This window comes from Protobothrops mucrosquamatus, unplaced genomic scaffold, assembly GCF_001527695.2.
Source record: "Protobothrops mucrosquamatus isolate PMUCROS unplaced genomic scaffold, P.Mucros_1.0 scaffold1353, whole genome shotgun sequence".
In the NCBI taxonomy this organism is placed as follows: domain Eukaryota; kingdom Metazoa; phylum Chordata; class Lepidosauria; order Squamata; family Viperidae; genus Protobothrops; species Protobothrops mucrosquamatus.
This window is the reverse complement of record NW_015387547.1, coordinates 614,790-641,769: the sequence shown is the minus strand read 5'-3', so window position 1 is coordinate 641,769 and position 26,980 is coordinate 614,790. Positions and strand designations below refer to the sequence as shown.

Here is a 26,980-nt window from a genome sequence, read left to right as displayed (position 1 = left end):
CCTAATAAATAAATAGCTGTATTTGAACATTCAGTGCATACGAGTCTTTGCCGATCATCTGCAAATCACTTAGGACAGTGGTTCTCAACCTTTTTAAAGCTGCGACCCCAACCGGTCGTAAGTCGAGGACTAAACCGGTCGTAAGTCAAGGACTAAACCAGTCGTAAGTCGAGGACTAAACCGGTCATAAGTCAAGGACTACCCAACCAGTCGTAAGTCGAGGACTTTCCCTGCCCGGGAGCGCCGCGCATGCGTGGTTCCGCCCCCTGCGCCAGCCGAGGCAAAGCTGGCAAGCGGCAGAGACGGAGCAGGCCGACCACCAGCTGGCCCAGCCCAAGGGAGGTAAGGCACCCGCCGGAAAAGGGGGAAAAATGGCGGACAAAAAAAATGGCGGACAGCCTTGCTTGGCGACCCCCGTGAAATGGTCGATCGACCCCAAATGGGGTCCCGACCCACAGGTTGAGAACCACTGACTTAGGAGCTACCCGTGAATCCCAAACTAATTTCTGTTATCTCTGACTTAAAATATGTTAATAATTACTAATTAAGCTTGCAATGTAATGGACACCGACTTGAGAATAAAGTACTTTAACACAATTGGTATTTCTTGGAAAGGTAATCATGCATTAAATTAGGCTACACACATCTTATATTAAATATTAAAAATGAATATGATGCTTGCTTGTATTTCCTGTTAGCTGATGATATTTAATGTAATTGTCATTACTGTGGCTTACTACTGGATCTCTAAAAACTGGTCCTTAATAAGATGAATTTGTGTTGATGTGGAGAAAGCCTTCTTACAAGGAGGCTCTGCTATGATGTCTTTGCTTCTGCTTTTTAAAATACCTTTGGTTCTACTTTGCCAGTCATCTTCTTCAGCAACTCATACAAATGGGTCGAGTTACCTTGAGAGTACCAGCCAGGTTTGTCCAGGACTGGGAGAGCTTCTTGTTCCTCGTCATTCTCTGAAGTAATAAAGGAAATTTATCTATTTTAGTGAAAATGCAAGAAATAAAAAAGCATTCCTCTGAAAGACCCATTAAACAAATGTCATTCTTAAGAATATACCAAATGATACCTACAACATTTCCCACAAATTATAGTTCGCTTCACTGTTTCTCATTCTTCTGGTGGAGTCACTAATAACATTTACAACTGCCTTGAGAAAGCTTTAAAGGAAGAGGCTTTAAAACTATGCAAGAAGTTAATTCTGGGGTCCTGGAAATTGAGTATATAAAGAACTTGGGCTGGGATAGTTTAGTAAAAGGATAAAATGGGGATTTACATCTGTATCAGTGTAAATTAAAGCAAACTTAGAAATTAATGTTACGGACCCATTATGTAGAGAAATAAATTAGATATGGGGCAGATACGGGAAAGGTGCAGGCAACTAAGAAGTATAAGAAGACAGATATCTAGTTAAAGAGAAAGATATGGATTTGTAAACAGATCTAGAGGAACTAAATGTTTGACTTTCTATCAGAATAAAGCACTTATTTATCACTGCAATTTTAAAACAGTTCTTGCAGGTCTTGTCCAAAAATAGTTTGAAATGCACGATTCTTTTGATACAAATGCTGCACCCTTACATTAATTATATGAATCTCACATAGCCTGCATGCATCTTACAGGCATGAAATGGACATGCAGTCTGCTAATATGCAGAGTACGTTGGTTGGTTTTACTGGAATAAAACTGATCTCAAATCAAGCAAAACTTTTAAATTTTTATAACATGAAAAAGTGCTTCCACATAAAACAGCTGTTTTTTAGGGGTTTTCAGTAAAATGGTTCAAAGGAAGGGAAAGCCCTAACAATAACAAATCTCAAGTTCTTAATTTAAGCAGAAAACTGCTTTCATTTTTTTCTTTTTTTTTCATAAACAGCTATTGGTGATATAGACAAAGATGTGTTATTCTTATTATTTCCTGATTTATTTCTCTGCTTGATTCAGGAACATCAATCAGATCTTTTTTCTATTAGTATAGTTAATATCATTGTTTTGCAAACAGAGCTACTGTTATGGAAACATTGGAAATATTTAAAGAGAAAAAAAATAACTTGTAGTCCAATGGGAAATCACAAGTACTCCAAGGGACAGAACACAGCTACATGGCACTCCAAGGTTCAAGAGAGAGTATTCACTTTCAGAAAGGAACAACTATTGAAAGTTTCCCAGCAATTACTCTGTGGTTGTTGCTCTGAGGTTGTGAGAGTTGAGAAGATTTGGGAAGACAATATCAGTATATCACGGAAGGATTTGAATCTGTGTGAACCAAAGTTCTTGCAGTACCTCAGTATAAAGAAAATTTAAGAGTCCTGCGCTGAGTCTCATGATCCTGGTTATTGCTGAAGAAAACTGTTGTTTAAAAATGACAGGAAGATATAACTTGTTTATATTTTCTGAACTGCAGCAAGACATAATTATGACCTTGGAGTACGAATGCATTTATGTGTAGGTATTAATATGCAAGGGCAGAGAAATCTGCATGAAAAAGCATATGAGATCTTGTGCAGCCTTTTCTTTAATGAAAACTGATGCACAATTGTTGTTAAGAAGAAGTTAAAAGAAAACTGGAACATTAGGGAGTCAATCCTCAAAAGCATACCCCACTGAGTTCAGTGGCATTCACTAAATCATCTCCAATTATAGGCTGCCTAGGTCCCCTTTAATAACCACTACTGAAGGGAAATCAACCACTCAAGTGGGCATTCTTCCACTGCTTCACAGCTCCTACCACTAGAATATGCCTCCTAATATTCTGCTTCAACCTTTAATATCAACCACTGATCAGTTTCAGCCCTCATTAGTGCATGATAGAACTTTAAATGTTTTAAGACTATTACATGCATTTCCCCCTAGCCTTCTCTTCTGCAGAATAACAGAGTTAAAAGGGACCTTGGAGGTCATCTAGTCCAACCCCCTCCTCAAGGAGGAAACCCTATACCATTTCAGACAAATGGCTGTCCAATCTCTTCTTTAAAACTTCCAGTGTTGGAGCATTCACAGCTTCTGGAGGCAGGTTGTTCCACTGATTAATTGTTCTAATTGTCAGGAAATTTCTCCTTAGTTCTAGGTTGGTTCTCTCCTTGCTTCTTTAACTGTGACTCACAGAGCTTGGACAGACATCCTTATCTTCCTTGTATCTGTCTTCTGAACCCACTTTTGCTCTTCACATCCTTTTTAAAGTGTAGGATCTAGAACTGATGCCCAGACTCCACATGTGGTTTAGTCAGTGCAGAGTTCCATGGAACTGTTACTTCACCTCATCCGAATGCATTGCTTCTGTTAATGCAATACCATTTATTATGTTAGAACAAACTGCAACTTTATTCTCAGGACAAATAATTTTCAGAGGTGGTGGGGCAATCTAATTTTCTCAGGTTGTGAACCAAAACATCAGATATTCTACTCACAATACCATTATGATCCGCGTTCCCATCTTGCCCACAGTTATTTTATCAAGTACGCTAGATAAATTAAATATGATCTTGTAATGTACAAGTTTGAATGTGGGGGACAATGTCAACTTGGCTTTCTAAAATTATACAAAACTATAAAACTATATTTATATATAGTTGAAAAAAAACGTGGCTACTCTAGAAAATGGAAATAAATAGTTGGCTTTTAAATAATGCATGTTTCTCTTCTAAGACACAAAACTAGTGATCAAGATCCTGTAATCCAGGGGTCCACAACCTTGGAACCACGGCCCACTACTGGGCCGTGGCCTATTTGGAATCGGTCTGTGTGAGCAGCAGGACAGTGCACATGTGCGCAGCTCAACTTGTACGAGCCGTGGGCCGGCACACGTGCACAGGTGTGAGTAGCTCAACTTGCGCAAGTCGAGCTGCGTGCGCATGTGTCAACCCGCCGCTCGTGCAAGTTGAGTTGCGCGTGTGTGCATATGTGCACTGACCCACCACTCGCATGGCCTGGTTCCCTTCTCTCCCCCCACCAGGCCGCCAAGCTGAAAAGGTTGGGGACTGCTGCTATAATCTAATAGAAGACAATATATGTGGCTTTGGGTTAAACTAAGTTCTTGGTGCTTTCTGAGATGTTTTATTGCAGATGTTTTATTGTCTGACTAGGTAATATCATCTGTGTTAGTGATGAGGGTCAGGATTTGCTATATACAAACTGTCAATGTTGGGATGTTTGTGTGATTTTGTCTTTGGTAATTTCTGGATTAGTTATTGTTTTCTGCTTGTTTGTCTGGTGTTAATCCCCACGTATCTGGGTGCTAGAGAGGATGTGTTTTTTTTGTTTCCCCCTTAGTATTCTTATTGTCTCTTTTGAATGGTATGTTTATGTCTGTGTGTCTATTGAGGGCTAATTTGTTTGATTGCCAAGCTTCCAGGATTCTCTAGCGATTTTTTGGGATTTAATTTGGTATAGAATGCTCACAGTTTCTGAGCAGAAACTATGGTCAAGTCTGTCTCTGTGTTATGAGATTACGGAATTTTCACTGTCTGCTAATTGGTGATCATCAATACTCTCTGTCAGTCTTCTGCTTGTCTATTGTACATGACTCCTGCTTTTTCTTCTTGAGCTACTGTCCTGTCCCTGGCAGGGTAAGCTACTGTATATAACAGGATACAAACCCTATACTCACTAGCATTGATGATACTATCTAGTTGGATGATGAACCATCTACAAGCAAACAACTAAACTTAGAGAGCACCAAGAACTTCACTAATGTGGATTATAACTTGATTATAAGGAATTTTTGATACTGTAACTTTCTGAAGTGAGGTCCTTTGTGTCCTTAATGGAACATTTATTTTATGAACACTTGGTTGAATAAGCTAGAAATGTACTCAGTACATTTGGAAGAAGTAACAATTTAATGGATTTTGCATAACTTTCTTATTGCTCTAATGCCAAATGTAAGATTTAATATGAAACACAGCTGTTTATATTGTATGTGTGCGTGTGCACTTGCGTGCGTGCGTGGGTGGGTTGGTAATTAGATTTAATGGAGGAATCACTGGCAGAATATGATAGAAAAATGTACAGTATTAAATATGGTATGTTGGAATCTATGGCTCAATTAATAGAATACTGTCCTTGGATGGGCCTGTTAAGAGAGGGAGGAGGTGTTTACTGATTCCTGCCCTTACACTATCTTAGAAACTATTCCAAAACTTAATAAGTCATCTGACAACTGTGTAAACTGCATGCAAAGCTGCAGAGAGAATAACTTCTACTTATTCACCCTTTCTCCAGTGGGAGTCTCTGTTGGATTTCAGTCCTTCTTACAAATAAGAGGAAGCTCTTTTTTTTTTTTTTTTTTGTTATTTATATGGAGCTGTTTTTCCAGGACCCCAAAGCAACTCCTTCCTTCAATTTTTTCTCTCTAACAACAACTGACTGGGTATACCAAGTTGAGATAAAGTGACTAGGCCAAAGTCATCCAGTGAGTTCCCATGGTTGAGGGTGGGACTTGCACCTGAACCTCTCTGGTTCTAGCCCAACACTTTAACCACTATATTACACTGGCTTTTTATGAATAAAAAGAAAAACCATGTATTAATCCTTGTTTACTTGAATTTCAGTTCTAGAAAGATCAGTGATGCAGCTAGAATTACTTCCTTCTATCCTGTTGAGCTTGCCAGTGTAAGTGCATGTATATGAAATACTCTCCTTTATGCTGCGCATAAAGGAGATTTGCTAATATAAATGTAATCATCATCATTTTAGCCATTGTCTATCCACTGCAGGATGAAGACCTCTTCCACATGTTTCCAAACAATATGGCCCTGAGCTTTCTTTTGCCAGTTGGGCCCGCAATACTTGCTGATGTCAATGATCCATCTTGTTTTAGGTCTCTTTCAGGGAATATCAATTGGGATCCATTCTATGACTGCCTTGGTCTACCTGCCATGTTTTTCTTGCTATGTGACCAGCCCATTTCCATTTCAAATCTTTTACTCTCTTGATATAACATATATTTTCTTTTGTTCTCTAATCCATTTCTATATCTATATTTCTGTGTGTATGTGTGTGTGTACATCTATATAAATAAAAATATAAATGTTCGTTTGTTCAAAATCTTAAATCTCCGAAAGTTCTTCACCGATTGCTTTGAAATTTTGACACAACGTTGCATTCGAATATGCACGTGTTTTTATATACCTACTATTATATAGATGTCACACCTGTGACACAAACGTGCGGTTTCTCTTTTCTTTTTTTTCCATTTAACCAGACTGAGCCACAGCAACGCATGGCTGGGTACAGCTAGTATATATATGTTTATATATATTATAATATATATATTATCATATTATAATATGAACAAGTAAACTTGAAAAAAAAGGTAATTTATTTTTGATAATGTTCTAATGTGGTAATCAAGCACGTCCTAGCAAATAGCATTTTCCACCTGACTACCTTAATGTAAAGATCTTAAAATACATTACTCAGACTTAAAAATGTACAATATTGTTCAGTCAACATGTGGCATTCTATTCCTGCATTACATTTGGGACTTCCCAGGTTCCCTTTCTCTGTGGTCAATATAAAACCTGTCCTTCAATTGCTTAGAATTAAAACAAGAGCTTTCAACCTACTATGTTGATATTTAAACTACTGGGCTGTGACCTATTTGCAACCAGGCTGTCTGAGTGGTGGGCTGGCAGGCACACACGCACACAGTTCAACTTGCAAAAGCAGTGGGCTGATGCGCACCTGCATGAGAATGCACCTTGACTTGTGCAAGTGGAGCTGTGTGCATGTATGCACGTGTGCCGGCCCGCTGCTCATGCAAGTTGACCTGTGCGTGCGTGTGGGCCCGCTGCTTGCATGGCCCGTTGCAAATGGGCCACAGCCCACTATCAGACTATGGCCCATGTTCTATGTTATGTTTTATTTGAATTTCCAGTAGGAGAGATTGAAACTCCTATTCAGAACCTATTTTAAGGCAAGTTGGATACAAATAAGAGAAACAAAATTTTAAAGGTATCAAAAAAAAAAAAATCTAATCAGGAGCAACTTCCATGTGCAACTGAAAAGAAAATGAATTGTTGTTCCTGAGGATTTCAAAGTTACCACATGTTCTCAAAGTTAACCTCCAACATATAAACTTGTTAGACTTTCCATACACAAGGAGTCAGATTTAGGTGGGATATTATCCAATTCAATAAAGCATTTAAAACTTGACTAAAATTCCTAGCCGTAATTATCTGATCCAAGGTGAGAACAAAAAGATATTCAAATCATCCATATAATATGGATGGGATTTTTAAACTTCTGTTTATGCCCCCCAAAAATTATATTTATAGAGGCCTAAGTAAGGTTGAAAAACCAATTAAAACTCCAATTATATTGATTTTCAGAGAAATATTAGTTTATCAGAAGCTATGGGACTAACTCTAATTAATAAAATATTGTGATAAATGATCAAACCATTGTACAACATCAATAATTTTTGGCATCAAAGGTACGCTTGATCATGCATGATCTTAGGAAAAGCTATATAATATGTACAACTCATTAATGTATTCTGCTGTTACATTTAACTCAATATTATGCTGCAGTCATTTTTTAAAAAAAATATTTATCGAGTCTGAACCATGTTGACATAATATTACATTGTTTATTAGCCTTTCAGCTGGAAGAACCTAATCTGTAGTGTGTGTAACATTTCTATTACATATAACGAACCAGCATAATCTATCCTGAGATGGGGTATTTTTCATGGTCTTCTTCAGGTAGGGCCAGCACTTGAGCCAGTCACCATGTGTTATAGGCCGACTGCCTGAAACAGAAGTCTACTCATGGAGACCTTTTATGTATCAGAGAATTTTGGAAAATCAGCACTTCTAATCCCCATGAAAATTTTCCAGATAAGACTTTTATTATAGAGCTCTTACATCTGGTGGGCAATGCACAGATAGAACTAGCATACTTGAACCCATTTCCCCTGATAATGGACAGAGCTCTTCACTTCGTTTAATACTTATGAACAGTGCTTTTTTTCTAAAAATAAAGGTGCCGGAACTCACACACGTCATACAACCCGCCTTGCCTACCCTACAAGGTTCCATCCAAAAAAGGGCGTTCTATGAGAAAAAAAGCCCTGCTTATAAAGAGAGATAATTATGGCATTAAAGTATGGAAGAGTCTCCCAATGAAGGATAGGTTAAACTACTTAAATAGCAGTTAATTAGAAAAACAAATCTTATGGCATTTTAAAAATTAACTTCATAGTCTATCATCATGAAAATGTAAGGATTTTTCAAGGATGGTTTCTGCTTCCTTTTTATTTTGCACACCAATTATTCATGCCTTAACATCTTGCTTTTTTATATTTGTTATCTTCACCATTTTTCTCTCTGATTTTTTTTTAATCATGGAGAACCATTTTAAAAAACCCAATAAAGCTATGTTCATGCCTATGGCTATAAACCTGAGCTGCTGACAGCTTAAAATGGCTCATATGTTTAATTCTAGCTTACCCAGAGTCCGGAAAGGTCTTTGATTTGGTGTCTGAGAAAAAAAACCAGGTTTCAGGGCATTTGTGATGATAATGTCAAAAAGGTCTTCAAAATCTTTCCTACAACAACAACAACAACAATAACAAATTAAAGTGATATTTTCATCTGTCTGAAATAACATTTCAATTATTGTTCTCTCTTGGAGAAAACTGTGACAATATAAACAGTATATTCAGCTAGGGACTAGATATATGCAGGTATATCTTATATGGGTTATCTGCATGCAGTTAATAAATAGCCCAGTCTTTTGAAGGATTTTTTTTTTAATTTAGCGTATGGCGTTGTTATTACATTAGCCAGGAGATTACAATGCTAGTGCAGAGTAGTAGTTTGGCTGCTTGATTACCAGTTCTGTTAGGTACATGTTTGTGCACTTCCTATGGTGTGCCACAGAAGGGACGAGCCAGCTTCACCTCAGAAAGAAAGACGAATGGCTTTTCCTGCAGCGTCATTCAAGGCTCTTCTCCCCTCCACTGAAGCCACCTCGCAAATGGGTGTCGCAACCAGGAAGGTTCAGTGCTGGCAAGATTCTAACCGCCACACAAAAGCACCAGCTTGTCTCTCCACCAAAGCGGTACCTATTTATCTACTTGCATAGAACATGCTTCTGACTTGCTAGGTGGGCAGAAGCTGAGGCGAGTGACAGGAGATCACCCTGCCACATGGTACTAGGACTTGAACAGCCGGAGCAGAGATCATCTCGAGCAATATAAAGCCACTGAGCCACTGCACCTCCTTTTTGAAGGAACACCTCAGGGAAGTAGTAAAAATTCAACAAAACATGAAATAAATATCCATTTCTAATGAATTACTGCTGTTAATGACATACTAAGAAATCTAGATTAATTAGCTACTAGCAACCAAATAACAAGGCCACATATCTGTCTGTTATATCTGGAAATGAATGCTGTACAAGACTGTATAAATTATATATGTATTCAACAACTGGACAAACAGCTACTCATCACTAGTGTAATATGCTCTACATGGGGTAGAGCATATTACACAAAACCATTTGGAAGCTTCACCTGGTTCACAATGCAATGATGCAGGCAGTGATGGTTTGCCAACCTCTGCTCCATGAGCTGTACTGGTTACCAGACTGCTTCTGGGTGTGTTTCAAGATGCTGCTTATTACATATAAAGCTTTACAGGGCATATGACCAGACTGAGGGACTACATGCCCATGGTTTCTGTCCAGCGTTTTGTGCTGGCAAAGTTGGCGTTTGAGGTCCCCTTGATTAAATAGTATCATCTAGGACACGGGTCAGCAACCCGTGGCTCCAGAGCCGCATGCCGCTCTTTGAGCCTTCTACTGTGGCTCCCAGTCCTCCTCCGCCATTTGCAGAGACAGAGAGACAAAGACAGAGAGAGGAACTTGCACTTCTCTCTCTCTCTCTGTGTATGTGTATGTGGCCTCATGCTGTTCTCCGACAAGCTGAGAAGTTTATTGGCCGGGGCTCCTGCCTTTGCTGCGTCTCCGCAGGAAGCAGCAGAAAGCAATAGCTCTCTCTCTCCCTCTCCCTCTCTCTCTCACACACACATACTGAGTGGGGGAAGAGGCCTGGCAGACCAAGGACAGGAGAGAGCCAGCCCAATAAGAATGTGTGTCAGCTTGTCGGAGAACAGCATGAAGCCAGCTTGCCAGGTGAGCAGAAGATCGGAGAGAGGAGAGGAGAGGAGAGAGAGAGAACTCATGCACAGCAGCCTCTATTTCTTTTTAATTAAACTCTTCAATCAAGCCCCCCCTCCGGGGCGCATGTGTGCATGAGTTTTGCACCCCCCAGTGTTTTCTTTTCTATGGGAAATGGGTCCAAGTGGCTCTTTGAGTGTTTAAGGTTGCCGACCCCTGATCTAGGAAGTATACTTTTTTGGAATGAGATCCCCTGAAATGAGGCTCCCACCCCTGCCATTTGTTTGTAGAACTGTTTTTTCTCCCAGGGTTAGGGCTAAAATGGATCCTTGTTGGGTATATTCATTATTTCCATTTTGTCTTTATGTTGGCCTTCTTTTTGCTTTGTATTGGTTTTTTATGGTATTATGTTTTGAACAGCCCACAGTCCATTGGAGATGAGCAGTGCCCAAGTTAAAACAAACGTCGTAGTAGTTATTATCGATGTGTTGGTATGTGTGAAAAAAGATTTGCCAAAGGTGGAGATATTTTCTTACTTTGATGTAATTCATAATGTGACCTTATACATTTTATTTATTTGTTTAGAAATTGTACATGGTTGCCCATCTTAAAATACATAACCCTGGGAGGCTAATGACAAGCCACAAAAAATACATTATAAAGAATCTTAAAAGAGTGGCTTAGGTGAGATGGCCAGCCATACAAACTGAATGAATGAATGAATAATTTAATAAATAAAACATAAATGCAAAAACAAAAGTACAATTAAGAACAACTTTAATGCAACGGTCCCCAAGCTTTTTGGCAGCAGGGACTGGTTTCATGAAAGACAATTTTTCCACAGATTGGGGGGGGGGGGGAATGGTTTTGATTTTGTTCACTCGCCTGCTGCTCAATTTCAGCTCTGTGGTCTGGTTCCTAATAGGACAGGGACTGATATGGCCCAGGGGTTGCAGACCCCTGCCTTAATGCATCCATCAAGGTGCCACAGCAGACTGCCGAAACAGATATAAAGTAAGCCAATAGGTATTCCAGCCAAATAATTGCACACAGGATCTGAGCCCCTATGTTATTCATACTTTCTAGATTGGTCCTGAGTATGGCTGACAATGTTGTATAATATGCAGAATATGGTGTTTGCAGAATCATTGGGGGGGGGGGGAGGAAACATCTGGAAGAGATTTTGGGGATTTCCAGAATTCTTTGTACAGAAATTCGGAAGTACGGAAAAAGGAAGCAAAATGAGTTCTATGAGGCCTTTCTATTCTGATATATTTCTGCTGAATCTGCTCATGAATTTCAATGAAAGCAACCAAACTAGGCCCTAGTATTGAATATTACTTAGATTACTAATATGACAGGAGTCAAACTAGTGACCTGTGCAGCCTTCTGAGGAGTTTGTTCTACTTACACAGAAAGAAACAAAACAGTTTGATTTCAAACTTCATATTTAGTATTCAGCTATAATAGAACTTGATGCCTACTTATAATAATAATCTCATTCTAAAACTCTTTCATACATGTAGAATAAAAGGACTTATTGGATAGGTTTCTAACCCTCTCCCTCAAGAAGGAGAAAAGTAGCAACCTCAAGCAGTAATATTGTTTGTGGCTTCCAGCCATCCTTACCCGGGTTGAGAGATTTGGAGGAATGCTCCAAATAGCTAACAGATCATGCAGGAAGAAAGATTTCACTATCATGAACTGTTTTTAATTGCTATACTACTAGCAGGCAAAAGAAGTCTGAAGTAACGCAGCATTCACTTACCCCAAAATGTACTCGCATAAGAGTCTGCAATAGTCAGAATGAGAGCTGGTAATTAATAGCAGAATCTTTCCACTCTCCTTCAATTTTCTTAACCATTTTTTGACAGAATCAGGACAAGGCTGTATATATTTTCCTGGGTTGCTTTTCACTTCAGGAAAGTACATTCCACAGTTTTCTGAAAGGTAGAAAAATAAGGTTATGATTGAATATGCCACATGTATGACCTATCAATGTCCAAGAATCTGTTTTTAGCATTTGTTTCAGCATTCATTGCATTCAAACATCAGTCAATTTAAAAAAAAATGTTTTAAGTTTTTAAAAAGCAGCTGAGAGAATTCCTTTGGGAAAGGTATTGAAAGGGAGCTGCCATAAATATTCTGGTGGGCAGATGGAATTTGCATAACTGAGCATTCCTGGTTTGTGACCTATTAAAGAATTCTAAAAAAAAAAAAAAAAAGCAAGGGAATGGAATTTCAATCCACAGTTTATACTAGGAAAAATACACTGCTGGTCACAAGTATAAAATTATTAATATATTTTCTTTAACCAACTGAATTTAATAAGACACAGCCTCAACATTACCTGGATATTGTTCTGTTCCTCCAGAAACCTTCTAATTAGAACAAGAACTGGCATTTCCTTAGCTATTTCTTAACTAAGAGAAACCAGCTACTGTACTTCTGGAAGCCCTGCGGTGAGCAGGGGACATCTAATCTGTCAGAAGTGTGTTCTTGTGGCCTGCAGATTCTCAATTTTTAATTCTAAAAGAAATGTGCACCTCAGAGGAGTATAAACAGTAGGTTCTACCAGTTCCATTGCTGGCTAGGTAATGGAATATTTATATGTCTTATAACTGGAAGTCAACAGATCATTAGCAGAATTTTACATGCTTTAGGAGGGACACAGGAGATTGAGACATAAACCCCTACATTTCAGAAAATTAATTGCTAGAACAATGTCTATTCACTGGCCTCTTGCCTGTCTCCTAGGATATATTGCTTCCTGTTTCTGTGTGGAAATCCATGTGAGTTGACCTTTGAATTTGGGTTCTAGGAATCTCTTAATTGAAATGGAGGTGTTACTTCCATCTTTCCAAGTTCTTTTACTCTGACTCTCGCAGGGTTATTCACATCCATCATCATATCTAAGTACTCCATAAGGCAGACTCTGCCCAGTACAGAACAGAAAGTATGAACATGAGATAATTTTACAACTCTTCCTCACAACTGAGTACTAAAAATGAATGTATCGACTGGAATTTAATAAACAAACTTATTAAACAACATCATAAAAGAAGGCAACATTTCATGCAACGTTTCAGTATCCAGCAAGTAAAAGTTCTCATGAAATGGAATGATAAATACAGCAATTCCTACTGACTGATAGGTACTTGAATTAAACTTGGGCAGAATTTCCAACGGCTACACTTTTGACTGCAACTTGCAAACCAAATCAGTTAATATTTCTACACATATTCATCTTTCCCACTAAATATCTGTGGTCAGCTTCCCTGAACCAATTAAGAAACCTTAGACATTACTTTTCCATGTGGAATGTGCCCAATTCTTTTCTGATCAAAAGCAAAATAAAGATTTAAGCTTTGTAATCTTCAATTATTATGTAAAAAGGATCAAAGGATACTTGAAACTGTAATATTTTTCAGGAACAATATGGAAGATGTTTCAAAACAGCACCTGGATTTAAACCACTAACTTCAACAGGACAAAACTGCTTGCATCGAAAAGTATTGATAAATTGTGAACTTTAATAGATCCAGAATTTCCTTGACTAGTCCCTTCCCTTGGATTTGGATTTCATTAAGAACTTACTTAATTTTGGTAAGGAACTCATAATAAAACCCAGTCTGTTAAATTTAATCTGGCAAAGAAGGTATCACTGATTCTTGGGAATACCACTGAAGTATTAACTCCCTCTTTGCTGAGGCAGATCAAAAGGATATTCTGTAAGCAGAACAGAGGTGAGGAGAATTAAGTTTGATTCTCCAGATGTAAAGAAGTTTAGTTCCTAAAATGAACTAAACTATCAGCCATATCAGCTGTAGAAAAGGAGCATAATCTAACACAGTAGGTTGCATTTTGTCCTTAAGCCCTTGGCTCCTTTACCCAAATTGTGGAGAAACTGATTTTTTTTCCAAGTGATAAAAGAGGAAAATTCAAGAGTTTTCATATTAATTATACTTGATTTTGTTTACACTAAGTTACATTTAAATGAAATGTTGAAATGCTTGTATTAGCCCCAGCTATTAGTTGGGGAATAGAATTTGCAACACTACTCAAACTCTAAATCCAGTCCTCTCCCTAGTAAAAGTTCAGCATTCCTACATATAAAGAATTGGTCACCATGGGAAAATCCTCAGTCAAAAAATCCAGAAAGGAGTCATTACTTCACAAGTGGGAAAGATTTGGCAGAAGTGGCAAATTAGGCCGGTTGTTTTACTTTATGAAACTTAAGATTGTTCTGTCTTGTTCATAACTCATAGATGAAATGATAGATTGGTGGTAGGCTGGCAATCTTAAAATTGCAAGCTAGGCTTCACAATGAAATGTTTACGACTATGCACTCCCCTCCCCTCCCTCTTCTCGTCTATCTTTCTTGTTAATCTGCCAGTTTCCTTTATGATGAAATCTTTTTAACCTAGTAAATTCTAATCCAAATACAGTGCAAAATGGTAGAATCCAAATACAGTCCTATGAGTTCTAATAGCAATGAAACCCCACCGTTTCTCCACCAGAAAGGATGTTATAGTTTTATCTGGAAATGAAATTACTGTCCAGTATAATCTGCCTACTATTTATTTTGGAAACCTATAACTTGATAAAAATAATCAAAGGTATAGATTGAAGCCTAAGATAAGAGGCATAATACTATTAAGAACTACTTCGAAAACCTGGTTAGCCTGGCCCAGAAAAATGCTTGAATGAATTAAATATTGGGAGGCCTATTAGAAGTTCTTTACATTGTAGAAAAAGACGGATATAAAACGTGACATTTAATGAAAAGCTAAACATTGCTATAAACAAACAAATAAGAGACATGCCAACTTCTGGTTTAGTTTATCATCATATATTCTACATAGGTGTTTTTTTTTAGCAATTGCAACTAGCCCAAATTATGCTAATATTTTGACTAACTCTGAAAGAAAATAGAGCATATGACACTGTTCTTGCATCAGTTGTTAGTCAGTTTGCTTTTGGGTGGAAATCACAGCACTGGTTAGCCTTTACATTCCTAAGAACTTGGAATCACTTTATTCCACATAAATCTGTCTGAGTCATAAAACTGGGAAGTTCTTCCCCTGAACTACAACTGTCCATATGACCTTCTTTTTTAAAATAAATAAATAAAACTATCTGAACTGTGAACAGCATTATTCCCGGATTAACTGTCTCAATCTTCGACTACTCTCTGCATTTTTCTAACATTTTTTTTGTCAGATTGATCCATTAGCCCAATGTTTTTCAAACTTGATAAGCCAGTTTGGTCTAATGGTTAAGGCACCAGACTACAAATTGGGAGACTGTAAGTTCTAGTCCTGACTTAGGTACAAAGCCAGCTGGGTGACCTACAGTATTACAGTATTTGAAGGGCTGCCACAAAGAAGAGGGGGTCAAAGCACCAGAAGGCAAGACAAGAAACAATGTATGGAAACTAATCAAGGTGAGAAGCAACCTGGAATTAAGAAGAAATTTTCTAACAGCAAGAACAATTAACCAGATGAATAGCTTGCCTTCAAAAGTTGTGGGTACTTCATCACTGGAGGCTTTTAAGAAGAGACTGGACAGCCACTTGTCTGAAATGGTATGAGGCCTCCTGCTTGAGTAGGCAGTTGGACTAGAAGACCTCCAAGGTCCCTGCCAGCTCTATTCTATTTGAAAACCTTGGGCTAGTCATTCTCTCTTAGCCCTAAGAAGAAAGCAATGGCAAACAACTCCTGAAATCTTGATAAGAAAAGTGTAGGGACTTTATCTAGACCAATGTTTCTCAACCTTGACAATTTTAAGGCATGTGGACTTCAACTCCCAGAATTCCACAGCCAGCAATGCTGGCTGTGGAATTCTGGGAGTTGAAGTCCACATGCCTTAAAATTGTCAAGGTTGAGAAACACTGATCTAGACAGTTGCCAGGAGCCAAAAAACAAACTCAAAGGCAATAGTTATTTATTTATTCTCAAACTTGGCAACTTTAAGATGTGTGGACTTAAGTCCTAGAATCCCTCAGCCATCTTGCACATGAATTTTGATAGAAAAAAATTATTTTGTGTAGAAAAGATTTGTGTGCAAAGGAATGTACACATCACATTCTGTTTAGAGAAAGCTATCTATTTATAAAATAGTTTAAGTGCCTTGGAAAGAAACGTTATAAATCTGATTCCAATGAAGCCCACAGATGATTCCTATTTACCATTCAGCACGACTTTTCCATATCATTCAGTTCCCTCTGGAAAAAGTTACCTCATGTCTGAAGGCACCAGCCAGGCCAAGAGCCTGACTGTCACAACAGGAGGAAGAAGAAGCGCAAATGCAAAAGGCAAAGCCAGAGTTCTCAGCAGCGCTGGCTGCAAGAGCCATGGCAGCTGCCAATAGCTCTGCCATAGGAAATAGGGACCATCTGGCAGAAGCTTCAAATTGGGCACTCACACAATAATGAGTAAGCACTAAAGGCTGACCGCCTCCGAGATGTTGCAAACTTTCCTCTGCTCAGATATTTGTCTAGTGGGTGGACGTTTATACCATTTTCATTCTAGGCCTGCAGACCAAAGGCCAATGAATGCATCCCTCTACTTCACTTTTTCATTCTATCTCTACTATTTATAACTTCTAGGAGACGCAACAAAACAAGGAGCAGCAACAAAAAGTTGGTATTTATATAAAAGGGAACATTCCACAAAGCAGGGGCTACAGCAGAGAAGACCCATCTTCCAATTTTGTCAGTCGATATCTTTCCCTGATGGGATCTGCAACATGCCCAATCTTAACAGTATATGGCTGCCTATCTCATATAATGAGCCTAGGCAGCTCACAATTGATAAAACATAAGAACTACACCACCAAAGATGCCCGACTAAACACTCCCAGTTCAGCCCCCATCCTAGACAATGCATGGGGTAAGAGCCAGATCTTTGTGGACTTCAGGAAGAAGAAAAGAATAGGGATCTCTTCAATCTCAAGTGGGAGGCTGTCCCACTTTATCCTGAATTCTGGCTGTCCAACTATCCTTGACAAATTTACTTTTCTTCCTCCGTGTTTTTAACCACTTCCCTGTAGACTCCAAAAATAATTATTTGGGTGATTCCTGGAGACATGCGATGCACAGCAATGTAAACTCCTAGCCAGCATGTGTGACCATTGAGTGTGGTGCTGCTGCTAATGCAGGGCAAATGTTAACATGTATGGCTCATAATACAAATGATGTTAGCTTAAATAGTTGGATCAGATGTTAGAATGCAAGTTAATGTCTAAAATTATATGAGCACATCATTTGCCCAATGGTATCGGGACGCATATGTCAAATGTTTTAACACTGTTGTAGCTTACTACAGATGCCTATGCCAACCAGTTGCATCTGTCAAACTGGTAGTGCATTCATGGGCTGTCCTGTTTTGGGACCATGTCAGGCTGCTATGGAATGACTCTGGTAATGCTACTGAATCCTAAGGTTGGAGTTAAAATGCAGTTCTGTAAAGGATTAATTATTTTCTAATAGCATCACAAACATCCTTGTGCCTCCAAGATCAATTCAATGCCAGTAAAACCCGTTTCCAATAGTTTCTTAACAACCGTTAAGGGAGCATTAAAATCTGTACAGGTAGTCCTCGATTTATAATAACAATAACAATAACAACAATAACAACAATAACAATAACAATAACAACAACAACAACAACAACAACAACAACAACAACAACAATAATAATAATAATAATAATAATAATAATAAAGTTGGAAGGGACCTTGGAGGTCATCAAGTCCAACCCCCTGCTCAGGCAGGTAACCCTAACCATTTCAGACAAATGGCTGTCCAGTCTCTTCTTAAAAACTTTCAGTGTTGGAGCATTCACCACTTCTGAAGGCAGGTTGTTCCACTGGTTAATTGTTCTAACTGTCAGGAAGTTTCTCCTTAGTTCTAGGTTGCTTCTCTCCTTGATTAGTTTCCACCCGTTGCTTCTTATCCTGCCTTCAGGCGCTTTGGAGAATAGCCTGACTCCCTCTTCTTTGTAGCAACCCCTGAGATATTGGAACACTGCTATCATGTCTCCTCTCGTCCTTCTTTTCATTAAACTAGACATACCCAATTATGATCATTTGGTCAGTCATTTTTTGAAGATACGATGGTACTGAATGAATGGTGGTTACAACTGCTATCCCAGCAGCCCTGCAGTCATGATTGCAATCTGGGAACACTTATGATTGGTGGCAGTGCCCATAATCACATATTCACCATTTTCCTGCCGGCTTCCCCAGGAAGTCAATAGGGAAGCTGGCAGAAAAGGTCACAAATCACTGGGGTAAATCTGTCCTATACGCACCCTCCTCAAGCCTTGCCATAGTCTACCCCAGGGGTAGGCAACCTTGGCTCTTTTATGACTTGTGGACTTCAACTCCCAGAATTCCTCAGCCAGCAAAGCTGGCTGAGGAATTTTGGGAGTTGAAGTCCACAAGTCATAAAAGAGCCAAGGTTGCCTACCCCTGGCCTACCCAAACCTTGCTGTGCCTCCCTCTCACACCCTCCCCAAGGCTTGCTGTACCTCCCTTGCACCTTTGTGTAACTCCCCTCCCCAAGGATTGCCACACCTCCCTCACATCCTTGAGCACCGCACATTCGGCAGCAGCTGCTGATCTATCTGCTGGCCTGCTTGTGACTCGCCTTGTACTTGCAACTTCCCAGCCGCTTCCCCACTGTGGGAAGCCAGCAGGACGTTGCTTTGCTGTCAACGCTGTGACAAACCGAACTGAAGCCATTTTCATTTCGTCTTTGTTGCCACATTTTGGTTTAGAGGTTTTAGATGAAGGAGGGGGAGGGGGGATGTGTAGTTCTCTGTTAGCCAAAACAATTCATCTGTGTGAGAACCAAGGTCAGTGCTGATAACGTGTTTTTGGCGGGCTGGAGAGATGGGAGGAGAGCCCTCGTTTTGTAACAATTAGTGAATGTAATTAATGACAGCGCATTGGGGTGGGAAATGCAATTGTAACTTTGTAACCAGGGGGAGGGGAGTTTTTAGTCTTGGGTTCACCTTTGTATCTGCCGATATCTTGTTTCCTAAATAAAATGTTCTTTAAAGAAGAAATCCTTGCCTTGAAGTTCTTTTAAATGGTTTTATCTATCAGAACCATGACACTCACTTAACTATCATGGGATTTAGTTAACAAAGGCAACTGGAATTGCTTATTGATGAAAATTCATATCCCAATTACCACTGTAAATTGAGGATTACCTGTCTACTGTAGGGCTCTACTGAAAAACAGGATTTTAAGTGCTGAAGAAGCTTACAAATCGCTACTTATTATGCACATCTCATAAAAACACAATGTAAACAGAGATTGAGATGTATTTTTCCCCTCTTCTTTCAGGAAAGGATTTGTGGCAACATAGTCTTTGCCTTATGCAACCTGGTAAACCACATAAGAAGTTGAGCAATAGTTGCCTTGATGAAATGTAAGGAGAGCAAATGGATATAAAATACTCAAAAACTGCAACTCAGTGAGTTCCCAGGGTGCTGCAAAATACTGCAAGCTTAAGATACTGTAAATGAGAAACTGTTTCAAATGAAAACAAGATGAAATGCTTATTATCAAAAGCGGAACAAAAAGGCTGCTTTTTTTGAACACTCATCTGCATTTCAAACTGTTGCTGTTCGCTGTACTGCCTGCACAATCCATTTGGTCCCGTTTTCAAGTGGAATCCCCCCCCCGCCCTTTATTTCTGTTTGAAGGTTTGCCTTTTAATAACAATAGCGCAGATGGATAAGGGAGCTAAATCTCTCAGGCCGTTGAATCTGTTTATGACAGAAGGCTTTCTGCATTAAATGAGAAAAAGACACTTGAAAATCATTGAGAAAAATAAATGCATTCCTTTACAAGTTTATTCTTTCACTAAAAATATGTATTTTGCTGCCATCTTGTGACAGTGTTCTGAAATTACTAAACATTTTGAGGACTACATAATGAGTCTGGACTGATGTTAACAGATCAGAAATTGCAACTGACTTTCCATATATTGAAGGTTATTTAACTTGTTATCTATATCAAACCTGAGAGGGTAACATGACCCTTGTGGATGAGAAAGGAAAGCATCTATTTTAATCTAAGCAGCCATTTGGAACAAAAGAAACTGGAAAATTCTTAAATAGAAAAGTAATTTGTTTTAGTGTTAAGTGCTCAGTCATTTAAGCATGATTGTTCATTATGCCATTTAGTTAAGAAAAGCACTGCTTATTACATTGCACTGACTGTCTCTTTGGCAACAAGACAAAACATACATTCGAATTCAACGGATACTGGGATGTAAATGTTTAAAAGCAATGTCATCAAGTAACAACTGACAAACAGAAATCATTGTAAAAGTGAGCAGGGCTGTATTCCATTGTGAAAAAGTTCTCCTGGAAAGACAAAGAAGTATTTCTTAACTTACAATTCCTATTATAATTCCTATTATTATCTATGTGAGAAGCTACATTTAGTCAGTTAAATAAAAGCAACAGTATAAAAACTACAATAATTTTAAAATCCCTTTTCACACTTTAGAAGAAGAGACTACTGTTGCAATTTTCCTAAACTACTCAAAAGTTAAAGCACTCTCTCTGGAATTCTCCGTTAAGATCAAGTAGAATAAAAGAGAGTTACCCTACCCTAGACTACATTAATTTCTTATACAAAGGGATGCCCTTTTCAACTTATCTGGCTTTCAAGATGGAGATCTGCAGAACCAGAACCACTGTAAACCTTGGTAGCCTTCAGAGAGTGATGACCCCAGTCACCCCATGCCTATGGTAGGACCAGAACTCAAGAGTCTTCTGGCTTCTCAATAAATTTTTAGCTTATACATATCTTAATTACATTCAATCTTCATAAACATTCCATATCCTGTTATTAATTTTTATATATTTTTTAATTTCTTATCAATGTTTCAATTTAACCTTTGATATTCATAATTTTCAGACTTTGGGTAACCAAGGTTTCCCTTATCTCACTTCATAACAAACTATAATATCCAAAATACACATTTTATCTGTTTAAATGTAATGTTGATTCATTAGATGGGATTTTATATTGTCAATTAGAGGATTAAAGGGAGATGTTGAGATAAGGGGAATTTTGGTTATTAGATTTAAAATAGTTGGAAATCAGTTGAAAATAAGGATTTGATTTGTTTAATATTGAAAAATTAGATCTAAAAGGGAAAAGAAAATTAATTATCATGAATATGTTTGACTTATTGATTAACCCAGGCAATATATATAATGGTTTTGATTTATTAAAGGGGATATTGTATTATTAAGTAGATGACTTAATATGGTGGAAAATAGATAACTTTTAGGAAATAGAACAAGATTACATTTAAACAAGACTCTTCTGGCTTCTAATCCATTTCCTTAAGAACTAGACGAAATTGGCTCTTTTGAAGACCCTTCCACTTATTCATTACCATTATCTTATTTGTGCTGAAAGTTGTAAGTTGACGATAGCAGTTGGAATTCAATACTGTAAACTTCATGGATTTAAATGAATAAATCTTGTTTTCTGCTTTAATTAGACTCTAATTATTAGAACCACCCCACATAGCCTTCAACAATAAATAAAAATTGTACATTAAACATTGATGCAGTGTGTCAATGATATCACTATAAACTGTTGATTATGTTAGTGATAATAATGACTATATACTATTTAAGTAAAATATTCCATTGACTCTGTTTAGAGATGCTGTTATTGCATGCTCTAAATTGGAGTTTATTTATGAACCTTGTAGAATATCAAAAAAGGGCAATCTGAAGTTGTAGACAAATGATGGAAGCCTTTGGTAACTTCTATATATTTTTTAAAATGTTTGTATAGAATCATAGAAGTATACGGCTGGATGGGACCTTGGAGGTCTTCTAGTCCAACCCCCTACTCAAGGCAGCAAACCTTATTGCAATATGTATTGGGAATATACAAAGTATAACTGTTGAACTTTTAAGAAAGGCTTCTGAAACTATTTGTCTCAGAATCTATGTAATCTTACCATTTTAAGAAATAAAAGCACTGTTTAGTATGTGTCAGGCTTCATTTTTACATTGAATAAATAGCACTCAGATTTGTGTCCCTTCTAAATTACTTGCAAATCAGCCCAACTTTTTTCAGTTATGAATTTTGTATACCACCAGAGGGAGCAAGCCACATATAAAAAAGTTTGTATGCATCAATCAAATACAATTCTATGGTGTGTTGAACATCTTAACACTTGTTGAAGACTTGCAATTAAGCATATAAGTCTATTATTTCTCTCCCTCTCTCCCCTCCCTCTCTCAGATACACACATAATTTTTGGACATTCTTTCTAACTCAACACTGCAACATATTGAATTAAAATAGCATTTTACATGCAACATTATTGGTTTTAAGAATGGTATATCAACAATGGAGAAATTAGAACTTTTCAGACATTGCACTGTAACACTTATCATTTCTGAATATTCACCAAGTTGAGCTGAGAGTAGCTGAGCTCTTAATAACTAAAGGGACCTATATGCACAGAACTTTTTCTAATTGTTTAAAGTGTCTTCTGACACATCATCCTCTCCGAGTCTTAACGATTCAACTTGAGAACTCAAAATAAGCTTGTGTATGCGTACTATAATCAATAAATCAATCAGAATTTTAAAATTAAGTGATCTCAATAGACAAGGTACAGTCATTAGAATACTAATATTACCTTAGCTTTTCTGGACAATGCAAAAAGTGAGATGAGGTGTGTTGATTGGCTAAGATAGGCAGAAATGACACAGAAAGTTGGGGGGGGGGGGTTGGAAACATTCTGTAAATGTGATAACATAAGCAGTGTAGTTGTTGTAAACCAGCGGCAGGGGACATATACCACTCAATTTTGATGGATTTTTTGCAGTAGGTATATTTATACAATCACAAACAGGGCTGCTCATCAATAAACACAGGATCAAAAACATAACTGCATGCCCAAAAGATATGGTAAACTCAATAGAAATAAAGAGAATTCTTAGTGGGAATGGTACTTAAAAAAACCCAAGGAGATTAATCTCTGCCTGACAAGCCTAAAATGTATACATTTTTCATACATATCTGAAGCATAAAATATTTTTTTTCATACATATCTGAAGCATAAAAGTAAATATTTCACAGAGGAAGAATTTAGAAAAGAAGAAGGAAGATAAAAAGAGGATAAGACAAATTGCATATTCTGGATTTAGTTGGCTAAAATATTTTCTTTTAGGAGTAGATGTTTGGAAGGGGAAGTAATGCTTCACAAAACCATTACAATTTCTCCTTCTAATGTCTCCACCTGTTTTGTGGAAAAAACAATTATCACACCAATAGCCATTATGTATAGCCTTCCACTCATTCCCCCAAAGAGAGAATTACCCTCTCTCTAATTTGGCTCCAGGATGATCTAATCTTTATTGTGAAGCAACTAGAATGAAAGAAACACTTAAGTTTTAATTTAGAATTTTATAGAAGGTGGAAAGACTGATCTACCAACAATCAGGTCAGTGACAGCTCCTGATGGAAATTTCAAGCCAGCTTTCATTAAAATCCAGATGTCTATTGCAAATAAAGCCTCCCTCTCAATTTTGCATTAATAGGATAATGAACCTGATGCAAGGCACTTTAGCCCTGCTTAATCAAGAGGAAAAATAGTTTAAAACAAACTTTCATCTTTCTGTAACAACAACAGAGCAAGTATTTGTAAATCTAAACTAGACAACCTGACTAGGAGTGACATGATAGCAGTATTCCAGTATCTGAGGGACTGCCACGAAGAAGAGGAGGGTCAACTTATTTTCCAAAGCCCTAGAAGGCAAGATAAGAAATAATGGATGGAAACTAATCAAAACGAGAAGCAACCTGGAATTAAGGAGAAATTTCTTAACAGTGAAGACAATTAATCAGTGGAACAGCTTGTCTTCAGAAGCTGTGGGTGCTTCATCACTGGAGGTTTTTAAGAAGTGACTGGACAGCCACTTGTCTCAAAATTGTATAGGGTCTCCTGCTTGAGCAGGGGGTTGGACTAGAAGATCTCCAAGGTCCCTTCCAGTTCTATTCTGATTTATTGATTGATCCACTGGGTCATTGTTTCAGAGATATTTCCTTACCGAAAGAGAGAAACAGAATGATCAAGGGCAAGAAATCAACAGAAGTAGGAGTGACTTCTGACTTCCTGCTGGCTTGACCATGGCTGACTGCCATCTGGTAGCCATTAGTATGACCAGCAACCCAATCTCCAGAGGGCTACAATGGGACCATACTTCCTGGTTTCCGGCAACCAGAGGGGGGGCAGTCCATTTTTTTTCAACACCTCTGTAATTTTGAAGGGTTGCTGAATAAATGGATGTAAACTGGGAACTACCAGTAATTAACCTAATGTCATGAGATTATGCCGTTTAGGTTGCTCTGGTCTTGGCTCGGCTTCAGGTGGGGGAGGCTTCTTACAGCAGGCGAGCTGAACATCTAGTCCAGTGGTGGCGAACCTATGGCACGGGTGCCAGAGGCGGCACTCAGAGCCCTCTCTGTGGGCATGCGTGCTGTTGCCCCAGTCCTAGGCCTTCAACTGGGTTTTATAAAACCTTTTCGCTTTAGGCCTCCACCGCCGTGTACAAAAAAAAAGTTCAATCAATCAGTCAATTTCAACTTCTTTTTTTATATACACATTTTATTGGTTTTTAAAATTTTAACATCGAAGTGCTCAGGAAAACACCGTGGTGAAAGGGTAATCAATTATAACAAAACAAGTCATATATATATAACTAAAATTAATACCTTAAAAAAAATTCCCCCCTCTATTTCCTCACATGATATAAGTCAATTTCAACTTCTTGTGGAAAAAAAAAGATCTTGCAAAGTTGGAATTGATTGATTGAACTTTTTAGTCCCACCGCAGCCACGCCCACCCAATGGGCTACACCCCCCAATGGGCCACACCCACTCAATGGACCACACCCACCCATGGACCATACCCACCCGGCACCCGATGATGCATAAGTGGGTTTTGGGTTGCAGTTTGGGCACTCGGTCTCTAAAAGGTTCGCCATCACTGATCTAGTCTTACCGCTGCCTGGTACCATTCTTGCAGCTGATCAGGTACTGCTCAATAGATGCAGGCTTCAGACTGGGGTTCTCTCTCTCTGTGGGGCTGGAGGCCCTGGCAGGGGATTTCAGGGGCTGCCCTGGAAATGGTCATCCTAAAAATACAGGTGGACACTGGATGGAAAACCCTGTGGCTCAAACCTGCATGGCCTGTCTTTTTTCTGGATTGTTGCAGAGATCATTTTCTGTAGCCCCAGCCTGGAAAAGGATGTGTACACAGTCAGAATGACGTCGCTGAATCCACTCAGCCCATCCACATGGTCATAGACACTCTCCCAATAGGCCTTGAGGGCTGGTGTGTTAGCTGGGTAGTTACAACAGAGATGAGTGTCCAAGATTTCCAGCATCTCCTGGTCATGAAAGGAGCTATTTAATCTTGTTTGTTTTTTAAAAAAATATTCTTTCAATTAATCTGTTTTATTTTAAAATATAGTCCAAAACAACTTTTAGTTACCACTCTTTGTTTTTCTTTGTCATGAACTACAAAAAAATATATCTTATTCCTCTAAAATTAATTGACTGATGGGAGCTTAATCCTCACTTGGACTGGAGTCTCAATGACATTTAAAACTCATATTCTTTTATACCAGATTTTTATTTTTGATTTGATGTTTAAAAATATACTGACTTTTAAAAATCTGAAGAAAAGAAAAGAATGAACTCAAGGCCACTTTCTCAATAGCACAATTAATCCCTATTATGCTCATGATTCCAGAAATATTAAGCAAAATTAAGTGGAAATTTATCTGTAAATTAGAATACATTGTTCAAATTCACTAGGAAGTAGGTGAAGTTCAATAAGTTGGAGACTATGCTCTCTCTCTCTCTCTCTCTCTCTCTCTCTCTCTCTCTCTCTCTCTCTCTCTCTCTCTCTCTGATGAATTTGAAAGTATTTGTTTCTGCTTTAATTAGCAAGAACACATTATATCATTATGTCCAATGGTTTATCTTAATAAACTAGCCACCTTTAAATGGTGGGTGATAAAGCTGTCTCAACAAAGAATATTCCCCAAATTATCCAAAGTTTAGGCACATATGTAATGCTAATTGCAAATCATCTTAGACTGAAGTACGGTATATGGGAAATATATCTTCCCAGTTGTTCTAGAAAAGGGAATGAGATAAAAATAGGATTTAATATTATGATATTTCATTGTCCAAGCATTGCCACACCCTCGCCTCAAATGAATATTTTTTAAATACAAAAACCAAACGTACCCTGCCCTTTAGTAACTGTTAGTTATATCTGATAATTTTCACAGAATTGACCTCTCCCATGCCTAACTAGAAAGTCAAGCTTGTTAATTTTTGTTCGATATTTGTTATATTGAATATAACATTTAATTAAGTCAGTATAGGGTTAGGATTGTCTCCTTATGCAGGACTGACTCAGCCTTTAAGAAGGCAGAAATTAGAAAACATCCCACCAAGATTGCTTGTCACATTCTAAAGTAGTTTTACATTGTCAAAACAGATTAAGTTACCATATGCCGTGGTAAAACTGAATTTTTAAGCAGTGATAAATTCTTTGCTAATCTAAGACTTGTTAGAAACAGACATCAGAATTTCCTTGTAGACAGATTTTTTCTTTGTATATCTTTATAACTAGTGTTCAAACCAAGGTGGGCACAATATAGATATAGATACATAGATATAAAATTATTTCATGTTAAAAAGGACTAATGGTTTGGTTTTAAATTTAGTTATCCTAGTGACATTTCTACTACAAATTTGCATA

The 26,980-nt window shown here is 38.0% G+C and overlaps 1 protein-coding gene across 1 annotated transcript in view; it reads right to left on the bottom strand.

Annotated features, from left to right (window-relative positions):
- Positions 1 to 26,980, bottom strand: part of NT5DC1 (5'-nucleotidase domain containing 1) — an 87,578-nt gene that overhangs the window by 13,801 nt on the left and 46,797 nt on the right. The window contains exons 7-9 of the mRNA XM_015821572.2: positions 11,906 to 12,080; positions 8,466 to 8,563; positions 850 to 968 (exon numbers count right to left, since the gene is read on the bottom strand). Of these exons, the coding sequence (XP_015677058.1) occupies positions 850 to 968; positions 8,466 to 8,563; positions 11,906 to 12,080 (392 nt within the window). The remainder of the gene's footprint in view (positions 1 to 849; positions 969 to 8,465; positions 8,564 to 11,905; positions 12,081 to 26,980) is intronic.